Source organism: Eretmochelys imbricata, chromosome 2 (genome assembly GCF_965152235.1).
Source record: "Eretmochelys imbricata isolate rEreImb1 chromosome 2, rEreImb1.hap1, whole genome shotgun sequence".
Classification (NCBI taxonomy): Eukaryota; Metazoa; Chordata; order Testudines; family Cheloniidae; genus Eretmochelys; species Eretmochelys imbricata.
The window spans coordinates 76,460,827-76,487,495 of NC_135573.1; the positions used below are offsets into that span (position 1 = coordinate 76,460,827).

The following is a 26,669-nucleotide window of genomic DNA, read 5'->3' on the forward strand; positions in this document are numbered from 1 at the left end:
TACGATTTGGCTTTGGGAGTCTCCAAGTGCCAGGATGCAGGTGCCAGATCTGGGTACTCGCCTCCTGAGTGTCCGCCCAGGGCTGCGGGCTGGGGGCGGGCCGGAAAACTCCCCCAGATCCCACCAGCCTGCGCACGTCGCTCCAGTATAAGAGGAGGCCATGGCAGTTCCCGCCGAGGCAGGAGAAGCAGAAGCGGAAAGTCCTGCCGGGGCTCTCTGCGCTGCTGCCGGCGCTGTCCCTGCGCGGCGGCCGCTGCTTTAGCCCCGCGCCCGGGGGCCAGGGCTGGGACAAGCCCCGCCGCGTGCGCGCCCGCGGACGAGGAGGTGGCGCCTCTCGCCCGCTTCCCCCGGGCTCCGGCCAAGGTAGGTCCTCGGCGGCTGGAGAGCCCCTGGCGGGCGGCTGGGAGCTGGCTGCGGCCGGCAGCGGGACAGCGGCGGGCCGCCGAGCAAGTGCAGCGAAACGGGTGGAACCAGGAGCGGGAGTTCCGCATAGGCCGGGCGGGGGCAGCTAAGAGCGGCTGGGCTGTGAGATTTACCGCAGGTCCGGGGATCCTGGCGGGGATCTGGGAGCGTGGCAGGGCGAAGGGGGTCTGGTTCCTCCCGGCCGGGCAGGGGAGGGTGCAGACAGAGGGTTGCAAGCACGAGTCTTGCTTATCCAGACCCGCTTCTCCTCGGGGAGAAGTGAGCGGCGGCTTGCAATGGGTGTGACGGTACTTGCGGGACAGGGGAGAGGCTCTGGGGAGTGGATGGGTTAAGTGGGATCCAGAGATTAAAGGGCACGGCGCAGGCTGCAGGGCACACAAAGGCTATTGGCTAGATCAGGAGCGTTGTGCCTGGTCCCTCTTGCACTTCTCCAAGGACCACGGGACGGAGCGGTCTTTCTTGCGAGATCACATAGTGTATTTCTAACCTCAAGCTTGGCGGTTGCTCCTAGTTTGCCGCTTGTGAGGTTTTGAGAGAGCTTCACTCTGATGCTATTTGCTTACACTACAGAAGAAAAGGACAGCACCTCCTCGCCTTAATCGCAACAGGTCTGGCTTGTCCTAATAGAAAGTTTTCGATTCTCCCCCTCCTCCCCTGCAAATTGCCCAGGCCCACTTGAGGACAGAGATCTCGCATGAGAGACCAGGAAGATCTCAAGAGAGAGATCATTAATTTCTTTAACACGTTATCTGTATTACTTCGTTCAGCATTTATGATCTACATTTGCAAGGAGAGAGGTGTGTGTTTATTTGGGGCTTTTGTTATTACCACACAAATTCTCCAATCTTTTTTGTTATCCTCAGGTTGGGGCTCAATTTTGTAAATGTCCATGTTTTAACTTTACTGCTGCAAGTAGTTAAGTGTTTATAGACTAACTGCCTGACCCTATAAACTCCTGGTTTGAAAAAGGAATACCTATAGTACTATATGAATAATACATATGTAGTATTGCAAAAGAGCTATGTACAGTAACAGATGCCAACACTGAATCTTGTGGTCTGTAATTTCTGTGGTTTCCCCATTCAGACATTGCCACCAGTTTTTACTGACTAAACACTGAGTAAAGTGTCATCCCTATCCCCTTACTGACACTTTTTACAATAGTAATATCAAAACACTTTTCATCTTCCAAGCACTTTAATTCTCAGGACAACCCTGAGGCTAAATATTATCTCCATTTTACAAATGGGGAAACTAAAGCAGATGGTAGAGCCAGATTTAAAAAATTGCAACAGACAGTTACACAAAAACACAATTGGTGAATTTACCAAAATAACAATGTCCTAACGTAATGTGTGGTGGACATCCTTGAGATAGGATAAACAATTTGCTATAATACTTGTTTCAGAGGTCTTGTAGCTCAAGTGGTAGAAGCTTGTCTTTTGGAACTGAAGGACCAAGGTTCTAATCCTAGCTCCTAAACTGTGTGTGAGATTTATATATATAGCTGGGGCTGTTACACGTAGATTTATTACAACCAAAGATTATCATAGTTAGGCCCAATGCTCCCTTCCATTATGCAACATGTTGGAGAACAGAGGCTCTAAAATCTCAGGAAATGGAGCAAAGAGTGGTACATACAGAGTCGACAGGGTTAGGTGGGATAACCTGCCATCACTACTATGTAGTTGCCAGCATGGAGGGAATGGTGTCATTATGCAAGTGGAGCTCTGTGTTTAATGGAGAGTATGACTGGCTGGCTGGTCAGAGGAATTGAGGAGTATCTGTTCTGTGTGGCATTTTTTTCACTTCCAGTGTGGCAAAAAACACACACATTTAATTGTAAAAAGAAAAGGAGGCCTTGTGGCACCTTAGAGACTAACACATTTATTTGAGCATAAGCTTTCTTGAGCTACAGCTCACTTCTGAGCTGTAGCTCAAGGAAGCTTATGTTCAAATAAATGTATTAGTCTCTAAGGTGCCACAAGGCCTCCTTTTCTTTTTGTGGATACAGACTAACACGGCTGCTACTCTGAAACCTACAATTAATTGTGTATCCAGTTGACTCTGCACTCTGTGATTCCTTACAAAATGATCACACGAGTGCACCTGTCTTTGGAGAGCAAAGAGCAGCACAGCAACTGAGCCAGGCAGTCATGATGCCAGGGCTGGAAGGAGAGAGTGCTAAGCTTTGTCCTTTTGGGATGGCAAAGTATTCTCTGGAGATGTGAGGTAACACTCCAGCCTGTCTCATGAGCTCCAGGGCGTGATATGATGGTTATTTGGACGAAAGAAAGCACCAGAGTTCAAGTATGCTTTTCCCTTCTGCAGGCTTTTTACCTGGAGAGGACTATGCAAGGGCTAGAGAGAATTATCATATTAGAAGAGATGCTAAAGAAATGTCAGAGCCCATGTGTCCTATTGTTTGTTTTTACAAAACCTCTCTGTACATCAGTGTGAGGTGTCCTTGCAGCCAATGAAGAAAGAAGAGAAAATTGTGTGAGGAATGACCCCCTCTTGTTGAACTGCCTGTCTGTAGGTGCCTACGGCCATCAGATATTTGTCAAATGTCACATTTCACAGAAAGTGAGGGGTCTTTTCTTGTTTTTTTCCCTAACAAAAATTAATAAAAGAAAATTCATTTCAATGGATGGGCAAAGGTTTGGGATGGCTTTTATTTATGTATTTTCCCTGTGTTAAAATGTTTGGTGCTAAAATATTCAAAGAAACCGATTCGTGCTTCAAACAATAGTCTGTTAATGAACGTCATGCCATCTAGTGGACATAAGGAAAATGGAATATCTAAAGTTCTAGACGTAATGACAAGTCTCTTTATCCACACTTACTCAACTATCTACCAAATGAAGCAGCAGGATATGAACCCTAATGTTTTTATGATGGTGGTTGGGCCTAACTTAACAACATGACTTAATGCCAGAAGATCCACCTGAATACCCCTCTCCATGAATTTCCTTATGTTCTGTTTCTCTTTGCTTTTTGTATAGTGGAATCAGAACCTTCAATTTTTTTGTTACTGGGACATCATGTGCAAGTCCATTGCCATGGCTTTGATACTTAGTAACATAGCACTGCTCCATATTCACTGTGAGAGCGCCTCTGTCTTGCTGCTGGCTAAGATCCATGAGAATAGCGACCTGCCTTTGTACGCAGACCTCTTCAACCACCTGCCAGCTCAGCTGTCTTTTAGATGCCTTTTATGGTCACTTAGGCCACCACACAACATGACAGTGGAACCCGCTTGGCACAACAAGTGGTTAGTGACGACAGTTGTTAATCACTCTCTTATTTCGGACCCAACCATCTGTTCACTAGGTTTTGATCTGTGGTCATCTCTGAACTGGTTTAGAACAAGACCAGACAACTCTCTTTAAATTGAGTTGTTCTAATGACCTGCGATACAGCTATAGTCAACTTCACTCTGTCACTTATCCTTGACAAGTGCCCACTGACTTATTTTGATGGTGGGCTATCAGCTCTCCACCTGGTGGCTGATGATGCCATCAAATGGCTGGGCACATTGTGCATGTGCTGGGAGAACCTTAATAGTATCGAAGTCTAGTATAATGTCCTGTTGTTTTTTTTTAAACATTTTAACAATATTTAAACAGGTAGAGAGCTCTCAGTGGTGCTAGGGGGTCTTACTCATATTGGCTTTTTAGATAAATAGAGAACTTAATACTCTTGGAGGATCATATAAGCTAATAGTTTTATCAGACCTTGTGGAAACCTCAGATGAAGAGAGAAATAGCTGTGGTGTGTGCAGAATTATTTGTAAAGTACACTTGCCCCAGGGTGAGCTGGCCCTTAGAGAAGGTTGAGGCTTCTTGCCATGCTCAGCTCCCCTCCCCAGGTGAAGGAGATGAGTGCTGAAGTCACGTGACAAGGGTCATGTAACCAAACCAGGCCTGCTGGGGGATGAGAGCAGAGGAAGACTCTGGGAAGAAGAAATGAGACCTGGGAGTCAGTGTGCCATCAAGAGTGAGAGGGCTGTGAGTGTAGAAAGAGGCCCTGGGAAGAAGCAAGACCATCCAGTTTTTAGGGTTTGCAGGACTGGGACTCCATTATAGAGGGTGTGTGTGGGTTCCCTCTATACTGCCACCTAACCAGGTGATGTGTATACCTCTGTGCTTGGAGAGTCAATTTATGCTGCCACCTCATGAAGTGATGTAGTGACCTCAGAATAAGGGGAGGATGAAAGGATTGACTGGAGCCCAGGAAGAGGGCAGTGTTCGAAATGTATCTTTTGTCAGAGAAGACAGACCCTTGGGGAGGAATGGCTGTGTCTAGTGAGACCAGAGTGGAAAATGTGTGTTTTGGACTCTCTGGCTTATACCCCAGAAGGGAGGCACTCTTGAATTTGGCCACAGGGTTGAGTTACCTGAGCCACCTAAAGCACTGGATGCTGGCTGTCCTCTGTTGGAGACAGGATAACTGAGGAGATGGACTGAGAAGGGAATTTAAGGCAGTGGCTGGGCCTGAAGCCAGATGAGGTAGATTCCTACTACAAACACACTAAATAAAACCCTCGTAAGGTATGATAGAAACAAAGTCAAAGCTGGAGAATTTAGGCCCCGTCAACTTCAGTCTTGGGCCATGAAGTGGCCATAAGGGCTCATGCTCTGCTAACTGAGTTTAGAAAATACCCCCTGGTTACTAGAACTCAGTGAGAATTAGGGCAGAAGAGAGAAGGAGCAGCTTGCTACCTTCACCCTACCTTGTGCTTCTGCTGCATCTGCTCCATTGCCAACACAGCTACAGCACGGGCACACCCAAAAATATCCCAAGCCAAGACCATTAGTAAATTCTCTAGGCCCTAGCAGACAAACATCCATGTTTTCTTTCTGTGACTCAAGTCCCACAATCCTTTGTGGCTGTGAAGAATTGATGTTTTTATGCTTAATTTTGAAGGCTGTATTTTACAAAAAGAAGGAAAAGGTATCCCTTATAAACTGCCTGCTGTAGGGGTATGTTAGATGTGAGTCCAGATAGAGTTTACTGAATGTTGTATTTCACAAACTAACTTGAGAAATAAAACAATGTGACAGGAGTATAGTTAGCAATGTGAAACAACTGAATTGATGATTTGCTGTCATCTCCTCCTGCTCTTGTAGCTTTTAATAAGGAGATATGCCATGATACACAATATGGTCTCTCGGTAAAGTTTGCAAAAGTAGGTGTCTAAAGCTAGGCAGCAAAATAATGGTGTGATTTAAGGCCTGAACACCCGTAATTTCTCTGTAAGTCAATGGAGTGGGATGTTCAGCAACCAGGATTGGGCTGTGTGATGGGGTGTAAGAGCCCCACACTGAACCAGGGTGGGGAGCAGAGCAATACTGGGCTAAGGTGGTCCTGCCCCCAACAGGTGCAAGGTATATTCCCAGTGGAGGAACAGTTTTAAAGGACACTGGTGTAGCCCACAAGAAATGTGAATGAGCTGCTTGGGACACCAGGAAGCAAGGCTGATGCTGAGAGCTCTGCCAGGAGTTGGGACTGTTTTGTGAAGGCAGATCGAGCAGCAGACATTTGGATTCCACCCCCTTCTTTGGGAGTTGAAAGCCCAAAGAGAGAGTGACTGACCTGAACTGGATACTAAGACTGAGGAGAGTCTGCCAAGCCAGCAACCATGCCCCCAGCTAAGGAGCTTTAGATTGGTAGGAAGTGACCAGGGGAAACATAATTTGGGGTAGCTCAATAACTGGGCTGGACACTTTGATGAACCACTAGGGCCCTGGGTTGGGACCTGGTGGAGTGTGAGGGTCTGGGTTCCCCCTACCTTGCCTGTCCTGCTTCTCTGTAGTGACTGAACTCTGGGGGGGGGGGCAATCAGAGCATGAGGGGGTGATTGAGGTCACCATTGGGGGCCCTCTGGGATGACTAGACAGGCAGAAAACATAAGGCCGTGAGCTGACCATTAGGCCAGCTGGTCATCAGACCTTCCACTACAGGCTGTAATACAATCGGTGTAGATAATGGAGCTCTAACAATGCACCATTAAAAAGTCTAATGAAGAACAAAACCTAATCATTCCCATATGAGACTTAATCTTGACCATATCCATGCTGTAGGATGATGGGCATACAGAAGTAAAGTGCTTCTCTTCAGGGTATTCCTACAGCATGTGAGTGGATGGGAATGCCCTAGTGGCAACAGAAAGCTATTTCAAATGGGCTGGTTCATGTGTAACATAATATAAGGTTCCTTGAGGGTTGCAGAAAACAACATATTGTGACCATTTGCAGTCAGCTCATAGAGTAGGTCATTGAAAAGATATTCACCAAATAAATGCGAATAACAATTTCCAGGAAAGTGATCATCTCCTGTGGTTACTCTGTGAGCAGGAAAGGAGGGTAAACTAGGCAACAAGCAAATTATTCATGTCACTAATGCCAACATTGTGGTGAAGAGAAGATTACTGGAGTGATGTTTTGAGTAAATTGTGTACAGTACAGATTCAAAGTAGATGTGTGGTGTCCGCCCCTCCCCCCCCCCCTTGGGGGCCTAAGTCACTTAGGTGCCTTTTGAAAATATTTTCTGTGATCTAGACCAGATTAAATGTCTGTAGGATCAGGGCCTAAGCTACTGATTATCCTGTCTCTTTCCTTGCCTTCCCAGATGTCTTTGGGCACCACTCTTGGCGATATGTATCTGTTACCTCTTTTTGACCTGAATGTCTAGTCAAAGTTTTGGGTTGTGTCTAGGGCTGTCCCTAGCTATTCTGGGGCCCTATGCAGCCCCTGCACTGGGTGTGTGTGTGGGGTCCCAGGCCTCCCGGGGAGGGGGGGGGGGCTGGCTTGGAGGACTGGGGGGGAACCACCCGCCAGCACTTGCCAGCGGCGGGAAGTGCAGCAACAGTGCTTTGAAGTTTCCAGTGTAGCCATGCCCAAAGAGTGTGCAACCTAAATAGACGAGAGACAAAGGGTGGAAGAAGGTTACTACTGTTATCCCCATTTTCCTGATTGAGGGGGGGAAACTGAGGCACAAAGTTTGGGTGACTTGCCTAAGATCTGTGGCAGAGTTGGGAGTTGAGCTCAGTTCTCCTGAATGACAATCCAGTGTCTTAACCACAACACCATGCCCTCTAAGGGATAAGACACCGGTAAGCCTGTCCAGGTTTTAACTCTATCAGAGTTCAGCTTGTAAGGACAGAGGGAGGGAGGGGTTGGGATCCATTGTGACAGGTCAGGCTCCTCTCTAGACTCAGAGTCCGCTGCAGCTGAAGAGCTCTTGTTGCAGCTTGCTTGTGGGTGGGTGGGTGGGGTGGGGGCGGGCAGGTATATGTGAGCAAGGGTGGCTGTAGGTTGCTTCAGTGGTTTCCCAGTCCTGGGCCAATCCTCACCAACCTGATCTCCCACACAACTAAGAGTGGTCTTCAGGCTCCTCTGAATGGTGCAGCTTTTTTTTTTTTTTTTTTTTTTTTTTTTTTTTTTTTGCTTGAAGGGGCCACCATGGTTGCCAATGATCACAGGAGTATACTGGAGCCCTGGCCCCACCCTCTTCCTCCTTTTCTCCCCCTCCCCCCATTCTTTGTATACCTGAACATCTCTCTCTCCTGCCATGATTTTTCTCTGGTCGGTTAAACTGGCCTTGCACTTCAGGAATGGCACATAGGTGCCCTAATGCAGCCTCACTGCTGGACCCTAGTGTGTGTAATCTTTATTCAAAAAAAGGGTGGTTGCAAAACTTGCTTCACTGCCAGACAACAACAGACACACATGTATGGCATGAAGAAAAAGGACCCATTTTGGAACAAGGGCATGTTTAGGTTTGTCTCTCTAAGGTGATACCATAAATGCAAACTCCAGCTGTATAATGAAGCCCAGCAAAGCTCTTTTCTCCTTTGGGTTGTGTGTGACCACAGTGAAATGTAAATGAAATAAAGTGGAGCAAGAAACTACCCAAAATTATTCTGATGAGTAGGAAAACATGTTTTTGCCTATTACAGTACCCTATAGAGAGCAGAGAAAGTAGATATGGTGTTAGCTTGTTTTTTACCCACTGATTAACCTTAAATGCAGGGCAGACAGAAACTATTTTGGAGAAAATAGATTTGTGCACATGGAAAAACTCTGCTGTAACTGGAGAGATGCTCTCATGCTAGCAGTCCAGCAGAGGCATTGCTTTATAAGGGCAGTTGTGGCTACATTTGCAACAGTAGCTAAATGGCAAACATTCAAATTTTTTGCAAGGTAAGGTTAATTCAATATGTTGTCGCTTGAGCCCAAACTGCTTTGTTAGCTTTTATGAATGTCCTTGTTATCTCCCCACATCGCTGTTGCATGCGCAGGCTTGCAGTGGTGAGTAATCTCTCTGCTGATAAATAACTATTTGATATCCAGTAAAAGTGGAGGGAGTGGGTTGGGGGACATTGCATGATTTTTGTTTCCTCATGCAAATAAGACTGATGTTACGAATTTGAATAGCATGAGTCGTTCATGGGCAGTACATATGCTACCAAAGCCAACGCCACTCACTTCTGAATGTTTTTGTATGTGTAATACTTGCAAACCAAAAGTGGACCATGGCATTTCATAGTTCTATCCTTTTAGTCATGGATCTGTTGTTCATCACAAAGTTAACAAAAAAAATGCCAAGTGAACTGCAAACCAGAGCTGGAACTGAAAGAAAAGTGGAGGTAACCCTTACACACACACACACACAATGGTACTCCTCCAGACATGAAAGTCTGCCATAACTGTTTCACAGTAGTCTTCTCTGCTTTTCTCTCAGTTAGAGGTAGTGGGAAGTGGAAGCATGGCATAACCATTGAATTTGAGCACTTCCGTATCTACACTAATTACTTAGCACAGTAGAGAATTCCTTTATTTACAATTTAACATACATCTGGGACAGTGAAGGTCAGGATTATGCTTTTTTAGAGCTCTTGATAGCGAGTTCACTCAGTTACCATTTTTTGGTGAGCTCCTCACCCCATCTGTGGCCCCTTTACACTGGATAAAAGGGCTGGAGTTCTATATCCATCCGGCAGATAAAACAGTGCAGGCCCTCAAGGAGATAGCCGTCACATTGCCTTCTGTGGACACACCAAGCTTTGTGAAGGTAAGGGGCTTGCTGTGGGTAGTGTTGCCAGGCTTCCGGTTTTTGACTGGAGTGCCCGGTTGAAAACAGACCCTGGTGGCTCCAGTCAGCACTGCCAACTGGGGGCCCAGACCTAAGGCAGGCTCCCTGCCTGCCCCAGCTCAGCGCGGCTCCCAGAGGCAGCCGCTGCGGCCCCTAGGCACATGAGCGGCCAGGGAGGCTATGCGCGCTGCCTCCGCCCTGAGTGCCGGCTTCACAGCTCCTGCTGGCCAGGAACTGCGACCAATAGGAGCTGCGGGGCAGTGCCTGGAGATGCGAGGGAAGTGCACGAAGTCTCCCTGGCTGCCCATGTGCCGAGTGGCCGCTTCCTGGGAGCCGTGATAAGCGCTGCCGGGACCCTGCACCCCAACGCCCTGCCCCACCCCGGAGTCCCCTCATGCACCCAAACTCCTTCCAAAACCAGCCTGGAGCCCCCTCCTGCCCCCAAGCCCTTCATCTCTGGCCCCACCCCAGAGCCTATACCCCCAGCTGGAGCCTTCACCCCCCCCTGCACCCCAACCCCCTGTCTCAGCCTGGAACCCTCTCCTGTACCCCAAGCCCCTCATCCCGGCCTCACCCCAGAGCCCTCACCCCCAGCCAGAGCCCTCATCCCCCCCCGCTGCACCCCTGACCCAGCCTGGAGAAAGTGAGTGAGGGTTGGAGGAGAGCAAGCGATGGCGGGAGGGGGGATGGAGCGAGTGGGGTGGGGCTTGGGGAAGTGGCAGGGCGGGATGTTTGGTTTTGTGCGATTAGAAAGTTGGCAACCCTAGCTGTGAGCAGGGATGGGAGTGGTGTTTCAGCAGCAAGGCCATAGTGTGCAGCATTGCAGAGATTCTGGGCAGCACCAGGAGAGTGCTCTAACTTAGACAAAGCACCCAGAGATAGATGTGTCTTTGCACTTATTTCACAGGTTTGTGGCTCACACTGTGTTGCACAGCGGTCTGTCAAAGTCCATTTCTGCCTTTCCTGCAAAGGTAGGAACATGATCACCACAGTGATGAATCTAAAACAAAAAGACAGGTTAGATAGACATTATCCAAAATGTCCTGGGAACATCAGAAAACATCCTGATTAGATTAAGGTCTAAACTCATGCAGGGAAGAGCTGGGCCAAAAATAGAAATCTAAGTTAAATGCTTAAATATAGATCTAGGAGCACAAGTCACCTGATCACTTTTTAAAGGGGGATGGGCAGGGAATAAAAAACTGACCACCCACAGTGGTTTGAGTTGAGAACAGTACATTTTTTAACTTAGTTTTAGGTGGTGCAGGTAGTGAGATGCGGTTAAGGCAGTCAAACTCTTTCCACTCCAAGACCTTTATTTTCAGTTGCTTACAGCCATTTGGGCTAACATTTTCCAGTCCAGAGTGTCTGCCTCATGGTGCCTCTAACTTTCGTTGTCATTCCCACCTGTGTAAAGTAGACATAAAATGCTCCCATGCTTATTTGGTAACATTTTACACCCACTTCTGTCTTACTCTACACGGATGCTAATGACATCCCCAGGTGCAAAGCAGCAGAGAATCAACCTTGATATGTACGAGATCTTTGACGACAATAAACGTGGAACCTCCCAGTGCTATTTTCAGAGTCACTCTTCAGAAAAGGAATGGCACCTTGAGCATGAGAGGCCATATCCTATTAGCATATATGCAAATAATGTGAGGCACTCTTAGATTTCTAAATGCTGGAATACTTTTTCTCATTTGATGCCAATGTGCTTTTTCTGGCAGCAGACTCCTGTAAGACCCTCTCTTGTCAGCACTGTATGTTTGTTTAGGCTCTAAACCTTCACATTTCATTACGAAGGTCAATGGATTCTGTAGCAGCTGACAGAATCTTTCTGGTAGAGTTGCTGATTTCCTTGCTGAGGGATTAATCAATCCAATTTGCAGAATAGGAACATCACCCCCTCAGTTACATGGAAAGTAAAACATCTTTCTTTTTCAAAGCATAACCAAGATGGGATGCACACTTCAGCATTGATTTTGTGCGAACCAAGTTCCATTACCTCATTAAAAGCTTCATCATGGCATCTAGCTTTTGAAAGCTGGCATCACCTTCCACATCAAATTTCTTCGTTTTAGTTTGTTGTTATCCTCTTCTGTTTTGCTAAATATTTTTTTCATTAGGGCACACACCTGTGTTTTGGATTAAAGTGAAATTTGTTTAGGGTTAAATGATACTTGTGTTGCCTGGGGATGCCTGAGTGAGAACTTCTGACAGTCTTAAGAGCGACAGACCTGTATCTGACACGCTTGGAGTATGAATGTTCAGCTTTTCTTTGCTTTCTTAACATTTCACTTTTATTACGGAGCATGGCGTTTACTGGTGCTGCATGGTTGTGCTGCATGGTTGTGAAGAATTTAATCAATTATCATGGAATAAATTGCCCAGCTGAAAGGGGAAGATCATTGAAAATATTTCATTATGGCAGCATACTATACAGGATGATGCACTTTGAAGCTGTCTGCTAGTTTTTAGCTATGAAGTATTACCTTAAATACTTGCTACTGCTTCATAGCATACTTTGTAAAGCCGTTTTGGCTATAACCTGTATAAGCTTTTCTGTATTTTTGTATCACTGGTTCTATGGAAATATATTTACATGAAAACTGGACTTTGTTCCTAAAAAGGTTCACCTGACTCTGTGCAAAGAGCATGTAGCTCAATGCCTAAGACAGGTGTCCTGTATGGATGTGGTAAGTCCGGCCACCATCAGGGCAGGAGTGCTCTGGGAAGAGAAGTGAGAAGGTGGTGGAATTGCATCGCAACAATCTGTGCTGCATGTTGTCTTCTAGACTCTCAAATTCAGAGTTGGTATAAATGTGCACAGTAGAGCTGGGTGACATTTTTGGCTGAATTTTTTTTGGCAAAAAATGCAGATTTGGGTTGGCTGAAACATACCATGAACATGTATCGGTTTTTGCCAAATAGTTTTGGTTGAAAAACTCCATAAATTCTGAAAAAATCAAATCTTTCATTTAAACTTTTCATTTAAACATTTCCTTCCATTTTATTAAAAATTGTTTTTAAAAAGCTCAATCGAAACAAAACACTTTGACCTGAAATTAATATTTTGCCACTTTTCAGTTTACCAAAAAATTCTATTTTGTGTTGACACAAAATAAACTTTTTCGGAATGGCCAGCAAGCCAAAAAACAGTTATTTGCATTGCTCTAGTGTTCATAGGGTGACCAGATGAAACAGACAAAATATCGGGACACATGGGGGAAGCGCAAAAAAAAAGCGGCTGGAGCCGAATTGCCGAAGGGACCACCCCCCACCTCCCCCCAAAAAAAACAAAAACCAACAACACAAAACATAAAAACCTTGCTGGAACAGCCAAAGCCGAAATATCAGGACAAATGGCATCCTGACTGTGCATCAGTTGGGACACGGGACAAAGAACTAAAAATCGGGACAGTCCCAATTTTATCGGGATGTCTGGTCACCTAAGTGTGCAGCTCTGGTCAAGTCAGACGGACTTGCTCCCATTTACACTTCTGGATTTTCCCCCATGTGACCACTGCTTATGTGTTGAGTACTTGGATGTAGCCTTCTAATCCATGGCCACTTGCCTCATGCAGTAAGTAGCTGTGTTTCCTCTGGCTGCGCTTTATACAGCAAGGCTTCAAGTGTAAACAATGGCATTTGCAATTTGATCTATTGTGTATCGTATCCTGGGGTCAACTCCAACAGCTAGTCCCACCCATAAGCACCCCTGACCACACTCGCAGAGCTCGGTGCACTTGCTGATTATGTAGTAGGAGATGTGGAGCATGGGATGTACCTACTTTCCTGTGTAACATAACAATACACAAAACAGAAAATCATTTTTATTTTCATACAGTCAGGCATTTAGGCTTATAGGCACCGTTATGTTAGGATTTTCTTTGGAAAAATGCTGTTGGTTTATGTTTAATGTATGTGCCCAGATAAATGGACGCCTGCTATCCTCCAAAGGTGGAAAAAATGTAAGTACATATTGTCTTCCTGAGTCTGTTGATAACCTGAAGGTTATGGACAAAGGGAGAGACTCTCTGCAGGTGTCCACAACAGCCTAATGGTTCTTATTCTATAATCCTTGTTAGTCATTTTGTTGGTAGTGGATTTATATACAGTGTTTCAAACTTTTCACTCAGAAAGTACAATTAGTTTAGTGGTTAAGGTATAGTAGATCAGTTTTCATTAGTGCTAGAGTGAGAATTTGGGTGCCCATGGACTGCAACTGGAATTCTTATTTAGTGGTGTTTTAGGTGGTTGAAATCCATTAACAAACTCAAACTGAGTGAAGAAGGTGTTCCACTGCTTCCTGTTTTGTCAACCTCTTTTGAGAAGTCAGGGCTCCCTGGCTTGATTATTGTCTCCCATCCGATTGAACTGCTGCAGTACATCATGGGAGATGTAATCTGCCCAGGGCGTTTTCCCCATAGAGGATAATGGGGGGCATGAGACACCTGGACAACAAACCTCAAGTCACTGAGGTAGCTCAGGGGAATGCAGATTAGTCAAACTAAGCTGAAATGAAATGTGTTGATCTAGTTCAACAAACCTAAATAAAACATGTAGGTGTGGGAATATCTAAACTGTTGAAACAAAACATTGTGATACTTTTAAACTGAAATTTTTCTGAACTTCCTGTTTCTCAATTTTTTGATATTTCAACTTTTCTTCCCAGTTTTGGATCAAAATAATTTTTGAAATATTGGATTTCCAATGGGATGAAAACTTGGAATTTTCAACTAGCTCTACTTTTTAACTTTCCTTCACTCTAGTCCGAGCTTTCTATAGGTAAAAAGTCATTTCTGGAGGAAGGGAATCCGACTAACATGGCTCTCCTGTATACCTAGTTTGGCAATACAGAGAGATCATGGAAACAATTCTTAGTCCTGAGCAATTCCTATAGATGAAAAGGAGGCTATTTTGCTGGCAGCATACAGTATTTAATATATTTTTGTAATTAAACTGCCAGTTCCTGTGTTGGGGCGTTGGTCTACTGGATACATTCTAAGGTATCTATAGAAAGTCAGAAGGTTTTTTTGTATGGTATATTACCTGTCTAGAAATTATTAATATCCTGTGACATTGAGTTCAAATCAAAAACTTCATTGCAAATCTGGGGAAAATTCCCCTTTGAATAGAAAGACATGCATTTCAGATGCTTAAAAAGAGCTGTTCTCAGTAGACTGTTTAATACATTCAGAATGTCCAAATTATGTATGGTCAACATTTTGAAACCAACTTGCACTGTAATTTTAGTGGCTTAGGCCCCAAATCCAGCAAAAAAACTGAAATTGATGGGACTACTTGCATGCATAAAGTTAAGTGCTTTGCTGGATCAGGACCTTAGCCACTGAGATCACTCCTGTGCATTTATGATCTGTCTGTTGTTTCCCAAGGGAGCTCTGATGTTATGTTCCATTCTTGTGGTCTAATTCTTAACCCCTTGTCTTGGGTAATTATCCAAAATTTGGGACATTGCCAGATTGTTTCCATTTGGAGGAGAAATTGATTATGAGAATCAGGTATTTCTTAGGTGCAGTCCTGTTTATTTACAAAGAATGTACACAAAGTGCTGTTTCCCTGAACACAGTGGGAACGAATGGAAGGAAACTTTCCTTGTTCAGAAATCCATGCATGCCTTTTCAAGGAGTACTCTGACTAGGAGTGGCAGAAGGTCCCTAAAAGTGGGGAGGGGGCACTGGTGCCCGAACTGTGGTCCCACCCCTTCACGCTGCCCCTTCCCTCTGTGGCCCCACCCTCTGTCCTCCATTGCTCACCCTTATGGCCAATGAAAAGTGGGAGGGCCATGGCCCCTTTGTCCCCCTTGTTCCGGCACCCCTGACTTTTCCCCCAAAGAAGCTCTGTCTGTTGGCTTCCTCCCCGGGGCCAGACACCAGTGCTGCTCCCACTATCTGCTGGCTTTTTCCTTGCTTTCTGGTTTTTCTCTGTCTTTGACTCACATGCTCCTGCAACCAGTCAAGGTAGCAGCCCCTACATTTGCAATCAGTCTCTAGGAAAATCCCTTAGGCCTCATGGCTTAGGTTATGTTCAGGTCCTTGCCAAGCTGGCCCCTGCCTTTAGTGGTGGCTTCTTTTGTTTCAGCTGTCACCAAACAAAGGGAGCATTTAATTGTTCCTTCATTTAGCCTGAATGACGGGTGCTTAGTACAACTATCGACTTTTACTAGGTCTGTGATTGATGGCTGACATTAATACTTTGCAGCATAACACTACGATACTGCCATAATGAAAAACATGTATATAAAATTTGATATTTTTCTAACACATTTAAAATTCCATCAATATTATAACTGCACATTTGCAGTTTAAAAATCTTTGCTCAGTGAGCATATGGGAGATGTCTATGCCATAGCTGTCTGCTAGCTCTCACTAGAGCCTAGATTTTTATTTACTTGTCTCTTTATTTACTTGTCCATCTCACCCACTTCTGAAACTGAAGACGGATCAATCAGTTTGTTTTAGCTGTACATGTAGTCTTTTCATAGTTGAAACACATTCTGTCTCCTAGGACTACAGATCTTTGAAAGACAGAGATCCATGGCGTGAACTCTAGTGTTACTTTCTGGAGATGGTGAGGATGATAAAGAAAATACAGATAGGCATTGCCTCCATACATTAGGGCTTCAAATCTTTTGTGTCTGATATAGGCTAGAGAATACTGCATATAAAACTCCTGGGAGTTGCTTTTCTTCAGGCAGAGATGCTTCAGTGATCAAGCAGAGCAACTCTGTATTTGTTTGACTTGCAATTACTGCTAATTATTCAGTTATTTGTGGAAAACCTCTTGCTAGTTGGAATTAAAACTACTTCTAGAATGTCCTTGTTCAACAAAGATTAGCATAATTTGTTTGACAATGTAACTATGTTTATATTATTACTCTTTCCCCTAGTGCCAAACAGAATCTAATTTCCCCAAACTAAATCAGATTTTTAGGCTCAGAGTCAAATTAATTGTTTTTTTGACATTAATACAATGTTCAGTTGAACAGCTGCAAACATAATCTGCTACCACCCCTAAGAAACATAAAGGGACTAATCAGGACATTAGAGTTGCTACTAATCTGAACATTGTTGGCAATAGAAAGGAGCAAATCATTTTGAGACATTCTTACCCGCCCCCATTAGTGAACAGACTGAGAAATAATGAAATGATTCATAATTTGAAATTGTTTGTAAATGTCTTCAGTGAATAATTCCTGGTTTGTATATTGTTTACATATTTGCAATCTGCACTATGTCTGTCTCTGATTGGGTGTAACTAATCAACATAAGAGGAAAGTGGTAGGTGTAGTATAACTTGACTTTAGTAAAGCTTTTGATACTGTCTCGCATGACCTTCTCATAAACAAACTAGGGAAATGCAACCTAGATGGAGCTACTATAAGATGGGTGCATAACTGGTTGGAAAGCCATTCCCAGAGAGTAGTTATCAGTGGTTCACGGTCATGCTGTAAAAGCATAACGAGTGGGGTCCCGCAGGGATCAGTTTTGGGTCTAATTCTGTTCAGTATCTTCATCAGTGATTCAGATAATGGCATAGAGAGTACACTTATAAAGTTTGCTGATGTTACCAAGCTGGGAGGGGTTGTAAGTGCTTTGGAGGATAGGATTATAATTCAAAATGATCTGGACAAACTGAAGAAATGGTCTGAAGTAAATTGGATAAAATTCAATAAGGACAAATGCAAAGTACTCCACTTACAAAGGAACCGTCAGTTGCAAAATGGGAAATGATTGTCTAGGAAGGAGTACTGAGGAAAGGGATCTGGGGGTCATAGTGGACCACAAGCTAAATATGAGTTAACAATGTCATACTGTTGCCAAAAAAAGCAAACATCATTCTGGGATGTATTAGTAGGAGTGTTGTAAGCAAGACACAAGAAGTAATTCTTCCACTTTACTCCACTCTGATTAGGCCTCAACTGGAGTATTGTGTCCAGTTCTGGGTGCCACATTTCAGGAAAGATGTGGACAAATTGGAGAAAATCCAGAGAAGAGCAACAAAAATGATTAAAGGTCTAGAACACATGACCTATGAGGTAAGACTGAAAAAATTGGGTTGTTTAGTCTGGAGAAGAGAAGGCCGAGAAGAGACATAACAGTGTTCAAGTACCTAAAAGCATGTTACAAGGAGGAGGGAGAAAAATTGTTCTTCTTAACCTCCTGAGGATAGGACAAGAAGCAATGGGCTTAAATTGCAGCAAGGGAAGTTTAGTTTGGACATTAAGAAAAACTTCCTAATTGTCAGGGTGGTTAAGTAGTGGAATAAATTGCCTAGGGAGGTTGTGGAATCTCTATCATTGGAGATTTTTTAAGAGTAGGTTAGACAAAGATCTGTCAGGGATGGTCTAGATAATACTTAGTCCTTCCATGAGTGTAGGGGACTGGACTCGATGACCTCTCGAAGTCCCTTCCAGTCCTGTGATTCTATAAGTCTGTGCAAACCTGGTAAAGTGGTCCATAATGACCAGGATATACTCATACCTGCTGCTTTTCTCAAAATGAAGAAAGTCAGCTGAGACTAGTTCAAATGGTTCTGTGTTACTAATAGGATGTAAAAGAGCTTTGGTATATTGGCGCAGTCTCCTCTGTTTCAAGAAGTGACAAGCCTGAGTTACATAGTGCTGAATATCCTCCTTCATATGGTGCCAGTAAAAATGGTTTCTAGCGATGTTAATAACTCGGCAAGTAGGTGACCCGTGTTTTTCTGTAACTCTGCATAGGACCTTGTCTTTGGTACCTTTCAGATACTACCAACTGGACTGTGAGTAACGATTTTTGAGATAAAGAACACCAGTTGACCAAAATGGATTGTGAATTTGGCAGGGCTCTAATCCCAGTCCTGTTTCCTTCCAAGTAGCTCCAAAGGCTTTTTCCAGGACAAATTGCTTACCCACTGCCTCTATTACTTCAGGTTCTGATTAGCTCCTTTGTAGTCCTGTTTCTATCCTTATGGAAGGGATGAACTCTAGCTTCGGCATTTCCATTGGCGGCTGCTGCACAGTTACCGCACAGAGAGGGAGGTGGCTTCTCAAGTAACCACATCCTAGAACACCTGCGGATTTATACGTTAAAACCAATGTCTTGAATTCCATCTGGAAGATAATGGACAGTGGATCATAGAGCACTGACACTAAAGATTCCAGGGAGATACTGTGTCTAATGTAGCGGTGGCACATTCTGTTCTAGCTTCATCTTCTGACTGATCTTCAGATGTAGCTCCGTGCACTACAGCAATATAATTTAGATATGACAAAACAAACAACTGTGGCGAGGTTCCATTTCTGAAATAAATGGTCACAGACATCTCCCCAAGCATGGATGAAAACAAAATCTGTTGGCCACAGCTGCTCTCTGAACATCTAGGTACTACTCAGGCCCTAGAGCATGGGTTCTCAGGACAAATTATTTGATCGCCTCACAGTGCGGCCACCAACTCTTGCTAGTGGCCGCTCTCATACTTTTTCCTAAAATATGTAATTTGTGAAAACAAATAAATATGCACATATACACGTCCAAATCATTGTAATTTATTTATTGCTAGCTAGTAAGTCTGTTATGAAAAGTGATATTAACAAACATACAAGTATCACTATTCACAGCAGGCTTATTCAGCCCTGACAAGCCTGGGGACAAATTAAACTCTGGATGGGGGGGGTCAGGGGAGACAGCGAGGGGTTTGAGCCTGAAGCCGCGTGGCTGGAGCCTGGGGCCCACCACTGCGATACAGAGTCCAGGACTGGAGCCCGAAGCCCCACAGCCAAAGCCTGCTCCCCGCCACCCCAGGGCTGAAGCCCGAAGCCTGAGCCCCACCACCCCTGGGAAGGTGGGGAACTCACCAGGTGCCTGCTCCTCCAGTGTTGTGCTCCAGGTATCCCCAGATGGGGATGGGGCTGCCAGCAGGGGTTGGGCCCTAGCAATCAACACCAAGGCGGTGCATCCAGGAGCACAAGGGAGGGGGAAGGGCTGCTGCTTTGCTCGCTCCCCCAAATCATAGTCCAGGAGGCTGTGGCCGCAAGAAAAGCCCCTAGTGGCCACATTTTGAGAAATTCTGCTCTAGAGGCTCCGACACTACGAATCTGTGTCATCATGTTGATTGTTAGACTCCCTCAGTCTTGCCAATTCCCTTTGTAGCCAACAGCATTCTCTCTGTATTTGTCCAGGTTGGTGGTAGCCACTTTTAAAACCCCAGAAAGGATGTTCCAATGGATCAAATACGTGATGACACTGCATATTCTGTTCTCCTGTATTAACGGTTGTGTGATGGAACAATTAAGATATTACTGTAATTTATCATTTGGATTGTCGTCATTCTGGTCTGTTGCTGTGCCATCACATCTGACCTCTCATAAACTATAGGATCTGCCCTTGGGCAGGAGCACAGAGAAAAATTTGAATTGTGTATTAAACATTTCTAATTTTCTCTTTATTGGTTGATTAATTACATAAGTCATCCGTTTGGGGTGAGAAACAAAATCACCTGAAATATGCAACTAACTGATGCAAAATTTCCAACCAAATATACATTTAGATATTCAATTTCAGTGACTATTTTAGCGTTGAAGCTAAAAATGTTCTTTTTGCTTGTGTTCACATTGATGAAGCTCAAGCTCCAGAATGCTCCTTAATATCAAACACAAATGGGTTATGAATAGAGCTGTGTGGATAACTGATATTTTTGATTTACTCACAGTCCCTTCCCCGCCTGTCCCTGTTGTTCCGCCCCCCTGCAACAATCAGGTCAACCCAAAACTGAAAGTATGAAAACTTTGTATAAATAAACATTCGTTGGGGCAGAGAGGGAGAGAGTGTGTGACTTTCTAGTCTGGTGTTTTAATACAAAATGGAGCAGCTTCAACAGGAGATATTGAGGGAGACTCACCCCAGAATACCCAATAGCTTGGTGGCTAGTAAATTACATTAGAGGGGGGAAGACTTGGGTTCAAGTCCCTGCTCCAGATGCCTCCCCTGGAGTGGGGGCTTGAACCCAGGTCTTACAAATCTGAAATGAATGCACTGGCCTAGGGCTATGGCAGATGAGTAGGCCACCTCCTTGGTTCTGCGAATGGTGCCTAAGTTTCCTTGTGAAATTAGCCCAAAAATATCAAAACATTTCATTTTGGCATTTCTGAAATTTTTTGGTTTTGCATCTGAAATAATTTGCTGAAATTGACATAAATTTGTGAAATGTATCAGTTGTCCCAAATCTGCATTTTTTTTGCTTGAAAAATGCTTAGACCAAAAAATGTGCCTATCTTGAGTTATTAATACAGTCAAAGCAAAATTTACTTTCTTAATCAAACATTTGTAGAAAAATATCTTCCCATTTTCTTGGCTTTACTAACTGCCTGCCCATTGCTAGTAATTGTATTTTACGCCCATAAAATTTGCCTACCTTTTCAACTGGATACTGCATTCTTCATTTATTTTTGACCCAAACCGGGGTGCACTGTTGATATGCTCCATTTAACAACTACCACTTGATAGGTAGCTGGATTTTAATAGCAAGTGAAATTATTTCTATGTTTTGCAGTAGGTTTATGGTGTACAAATAATGTGGTGTACTATGAAGTTTTATCAGTACAGAGGACCCAATTCTGCCCTCATTTTCACCTGTGTTACTCCCTTTGAAGTTAATGGGAATTGAACGTGCATATTTGAGGGCAGACTTGAGACATTAGTTAGCATATAAATGACACTGATTTACACTCCCAAAACTAGAGTAATGTAGAACACCACTGAAGGCTGGGTCTGCACTACAAAATTTTGTTGGCATAGCTATGTTGGTCAGGGATGTAAAAAAATCCACATCCCTGACCAATGTAGCTATGTTGGCACAGAAGATCTCCTTGTGTCCATATAAGTTACTTCTTCACTATGGGGGGGGTCTTCAGGTATAGCTATACCAGTATAACGGTAGCGGCAAAGCCTTCCCACTGTAAACTAGCCCTAAGTCGTCTCTCAGTTTCTTTCTTGTTGTTGCCATAGGTTAAGGTCATAGGTCAAGTCTTCTAAATTTTTTAAAATCATTTTTATTGTTCTTCTCTGGACTTTCTCTATTTTGTCCACATCTTTCCCAAAGTCTGGTGCTCAGAACTGGACACAGTACTCCAGTGGAGGCCTCCCCAGTACTAAATAGAGCTGGACAATAACCTCCAGTATCTTACATACGATACTCCTGTAAACAAATCCCAGACTATTAACCTTTTTTGCAACTGCTTCACATTGTTGACTCATATTCAGTCTGTGATCCATTATAACCCCCAGATCCTTTTCAGCACTACTACCACCTATTCCCCAGTGTGTAGTTATGCATTTAATTTTTCTTTCCTAAGTGAAGTACTTTGCACTTCTGTGTATTGAATTTCATCTTGTTGAGTTCAGACCAATTCTCTAATATAAGGTTGTTTTGAATTCTAATCCTGTCCTCCAAAGTGCTTCCAACCCCTCCCAGCTTGGTGTCATCTGCATATTTTATAAGCATACTCTCCACTCCATTATCCAAGTGATTTTAATTAAAATATTGAATAGTATTGGGCCCAGGACTGACCACTGTGGGACCCACTAGATGCACCCTCCCAGTTTGACAGTAAATCACTGATTGCTACATTTTGGACATGGTCATTCAACCAGTTGTGCACCCATCTTATAGTAATTCCATCTAGAACTTATTTCCCTAGTTTGCTTATGAGAATGTCATGAGACTGTGTCAAGAGCCTTGCTAAAATCAAGATATATCATGTCTACTCCTTGCCCCTATCCACTAGGCCAGGAACCCTGTCAAAGAAGGAGGTTAGATTGGTTTGGCATGATTAGTTCTTGACAAAGCCATACTGGTTATTACTTATAACCCTATTATCCTCTAGGTGCTTACAAACCAATTGTTTAATTTGTTCAGTATCTTTCCAGGTACCAAAGTTAGGCTGACTGGCCTATAATTACCCTAGTCCTCTTTGTTCCCCTTCTTTTGAGGACACTCGCATGTTACAGTAATGGTCATATAGTAAATCTTAGAATCAGGCTTCTGCTGTGAATAGTCACTGCTGCAGCTGATGGCTAATGAGTGATTTATAAAAAATAAACTGAATAAAATTCAAATTTCACTTTCTGTTGACTTAGTTCTGTTTCAGAGAACATTCCTACCAGTAAATGTATTTGCTAATAAAGCTAAGGAAAATAGACAACTAAGAAGCATGATTGCCATTGGAAGTAAAGATCCAGACCCTTAGGTGGTCTGAATTATTGTAACTACATTGATTTTTAGTGAAACTACACTTGTTTATATCAGCTGAGGATCTAACAGTTTGTTTAAAAAGAATTCATGGAATAGTGAGAGTGAAATTTAAGAATAGACTTAATTCAAATTCAGGTGAGAAAAGCTGAAGTGAAGACAGACCAACTGAATGTAGATTACCTCTACCTACAGCATTGCAGGAATGAAGCAGGCTGTGACCTTATTACTAACTGTGTGTATACAGTGGTTGGCTCAGATCCAGAGTGTTAAGTATAGACCCTACTTAGACCATTTGGGCCATGTGCTAAGATTACTTTTGTACCTTGTTTTTTCTGACATTTCACATGCTGCGCTAAAATCCAATGTGCAAAATTGCATGAATTACATCATTTCTTGCTATTATGCTTATGGATATGGGATGAAATTGCCATTAGGGCACTTAATCATATGACAGTTACAGAACAGGGAGAGCAATGGACCTTTATTTTTTATCAAGAAGCATAATCAGAGAAACTTGAGAAGGGGAAAAGGCTGCCAGTAGCAATTATATCTACCATTACCTGTGGCAATATTGATTGCCATAGGTAATGGTAGATATAATTCCTACTGGCCATGAAGTGTTAAGGGTCTGTACTTAACACTTCATGGCCAGGCTTAGGGAGTGTTGCTTTACTTTTGTTAGTCTGTGTATAGGAACTGTAATTTGTCTCATTTACTGAGGCAAAGCTCTAGCTAAACCTTACCAGCGCCATCATCCACATTGCAGTAGCCTCCATAGGCCATGAAAATAGGAAGGGACAAAACTTTCTTGAGACCTCAATAATATATTTCTTACAGGTCTATATAGTATCTCTTAGAGATGTGTAGATCCTGCAGTTCAATTCACAACAGATTGAACATGAAGAGATGCTTCACTGCCAAATGCAATGCACTGCAGCTCATTTGCTCGAAGGGCCTTGTAGCCCTTAGCCACTCCCCTCCCCACTGAAGGCCAAGGAAGGCTCAGCAGTTTCTCCAGCTGCACTGAGACCAATGAAAGTTAAGAGCCTAAATACCTTTGATGATGTGGCCATTGTTGACCTTCTCCCCAGGTTTCCTGGCAGCATTCGGTGATTGCTGGCTCTAGCATGCCCTTCTAGGGCTTCCTAGTTGTGGGCTTCAGTCCTCACATGCTATAAATAGACTTGGAAGGATTCTATTTTTATTGGTAATATTTCTATTGATGATAGAAATTTACAGATAGGCAAAGTAAGAAAACTACTTTTTGGAGAATTTACTAGAGTTTGATTTAAGGATATTTACTTAGTATATATTTGACATGTGATGTTGACAATTTGTAGTTTAATGGTTATAATGCTGTCTCTTTTTAAATCTCAATGTTTGTCTTTAAACAATGGTCTGACACCCTCCCCCCCCAATAATTTCCCACAATCATGAAATTTTACATCAATAAAACTGGAAAAAATGGTTAAAATAAACTAATATCCATTGAAATTATATAAAAAAAATCAAATTCTGCCAAGCCTAGCTATAAAGTTGTTCTTGGGGGGGAAAGATGCATTCTAAATAGGGTAGTGGGAGCTGGGAAAACACTAGTGGATGCACTGCTAGCTAGCCAGACTCTGGGCAGGGGCAGAAGTGCTCTGTAGTCCCTAACATAGTAGCTAGAGAACCACTGGCAGGATACAAGTGACTGAAGTTCACCCATTAGAACATGATTCCAAATTCTTCTTGTGCTTTGCAGGCAGTTCACTAGTTTCTCTAATTTATTTGTTGTTGAGTGTCATTTGCTGAAGAATTTCTTGAGGGCAAATTCAGAGGCGTTCTACAGAATCTCTTCCAGTCAGAGTCCCTTAGATTTACTTAAGCGCCCTCTCTGAAACGTGAGGGAATCCAAGTTGGTGTAATTTAAGAACCAACCAGCCAGAAGAAAGTGTAAATAAAGTAGGCATGTCCTGCTTTAATATTCATCTTCTAATGCTATCCTGTTAGGGGCCAGAAGAGAGGATTAGAGCAATTAGACTTCTTTACACACAGACTCAGTGGGACAAATTCAGAAATGAGAGTGTATGTGCAAGATGGGTAGAATGACTTACATGTTGGTAAGAGGGTGTGAACTTAAGTGAGTCAAAGCATGTAACGAATAACTTCAGAGAGTATACTGATGTAACATAGATGTTGAAGGGGTGGGGAAAAAGTGTAAATTATACCCATTAGACTTCTATATTTTCATAGACTACTTAGGGCCTGATCCAGCTCCCATTGAATTTTAGATTTTCTTCCATAGTTCTTGGCCTTTTGTGCCTCCTATCTTTGAAAAGTGCTGAACAGTCACTCTGTGAAATTCAGCCCCCCTTTAATGTGTCTCAAGCTGAGCCTCCGAAAATCGAGGCATACAGAGTCACAAACACTGTTCCCTCTAAGCTGTATGCGTGTGCACATGCACACAGATCCTAAACCCCGCGCACACGGCGAAACACCGCACTCACAACAATTTGCACAGAAGCACAACAATTTGCACAGAAGAAATTTTTGTGCACATGGCCTGTCAAAAATTAGAGGGCACACTGGTCACAAGACATTTTTTGGAAAATCTTGATGTACTCATGTTCTAATGAGTCAAAGGGACCCCACTCAAGGGTGACAAACTAAATTCCTCAGCAACAACCCGATGCCACATCTCTCATCTTCAAACTTGTCATTGCGAACACTGGAAAAATCAAACCAACTCTCCCCAACAACCAGCTTATTGCTGGTCTTGCAGAAAGCCAACAGAGATTCTCAGGTGCTGAATTCCCATTTTCTTGTTTTTCAGATGGGTTCCTATCTTGTTAATGCAACATTCCAGTCCAAAATAACAGAAGAGGCAGATATTATTGTTGGACTGATTTATACAGTGTTTGGTAAGTATGGTTTGTTTCATGATTATTTCACATTCCAAAGGTTTGATGAGAATGTAGGGGGTTTGGAAATGGAGTTAATTACTGACACGGATTACTTCAAAGTTTTCATAACAATAAAATAATAGATTGACCTAATTACAACTTCTATAATGTTAATTAGTGACACATTTTTCATCAAAAAGCAAGTACAGTACCTATTCAATTTTAATCTACTATAATAGTTTGACAATAATAACAGTGTTTAACTTTGGAAGTCATTAAACATTTTAAAGAATGATTTACTGCAAAATATTATGTGGTTGGTTCAACTTATACCACCCGAGGTTCTGGTCAGCACTATTTTGTATTTCTGGTTATGGTGTTAACATTGAATCCTTAAATCCCAGTCCAGCGTCAAAATCTAGTAGTGCAAACCCCTGTACGCATGAGGAGTCCCAGGAAAGTCATTGAGACTCCTCATGGGCACAGTGGCCCGTGAAAGTAGATCTAGATGCAGGTTTAGAGCCTTATACATGAGCAATGAAGCAAAGTTACTCCTGGAACTGTAACACTGAATTTCTTTGCATCTAAAATATCAATCATTGACTTCACTAGATTTGAGCCCACTTATACCATTGGTGAATATGGTCTTATGAATTCTTTATGGGCGAGAAACAAAATGCATATTCTAGCTGAGAAAAGGCCAGATCCTTGGCTGTAGCTGAACTGCATACAGCACAAATTGCAGGGAGATGGGGAGAAAGTACCTTAAAATCACTGTTTCAATACCTGATACTACTCATATTGTGTGGAGTGCCAGTCCACCTGGTAACTGCTTTAATTTATGACTACTGACAGCTGGGGATTAGTATGATGTAGAAGGATCCCTTTCTCCTTTTCCCCTGCTACATTGTCAGCACGGAATTATGTAGACATCTCTACATTCATTGTATACAACTGGAGGACCTCCTTTGCACTAGTATGGTCTTCCCAGCGATGGATGCTGGA

The 26,669-nt window shown here is 43.3% G+C and overlaps 1 protein-coding gene across 1 annotated transcript in view; it reads left to right on the forward strand.

The window, feature by feature from the left end:
- Positions 1-237: 237 nt before the first annotated feature.
- LOC144260409 (opsin-5-like) overlaps positions 238-26,669 on the forward strand; it is a 64,257-nt gene continuing 37,825 nt past the window's right edge. The window contains exons 1-2 of the mRNA XM_077809032.1: positions 238-363; positions 25,595-25,682. Coding sequence (XP_077665158.1) covers positions 25,595-25,682 — 88 coding nt within the window. The 5' untranslated portion in view covers positions 238-363. The remainder of the gene's footprint in view (positions 364-25,594; positions 25,683-26,669) is intronic.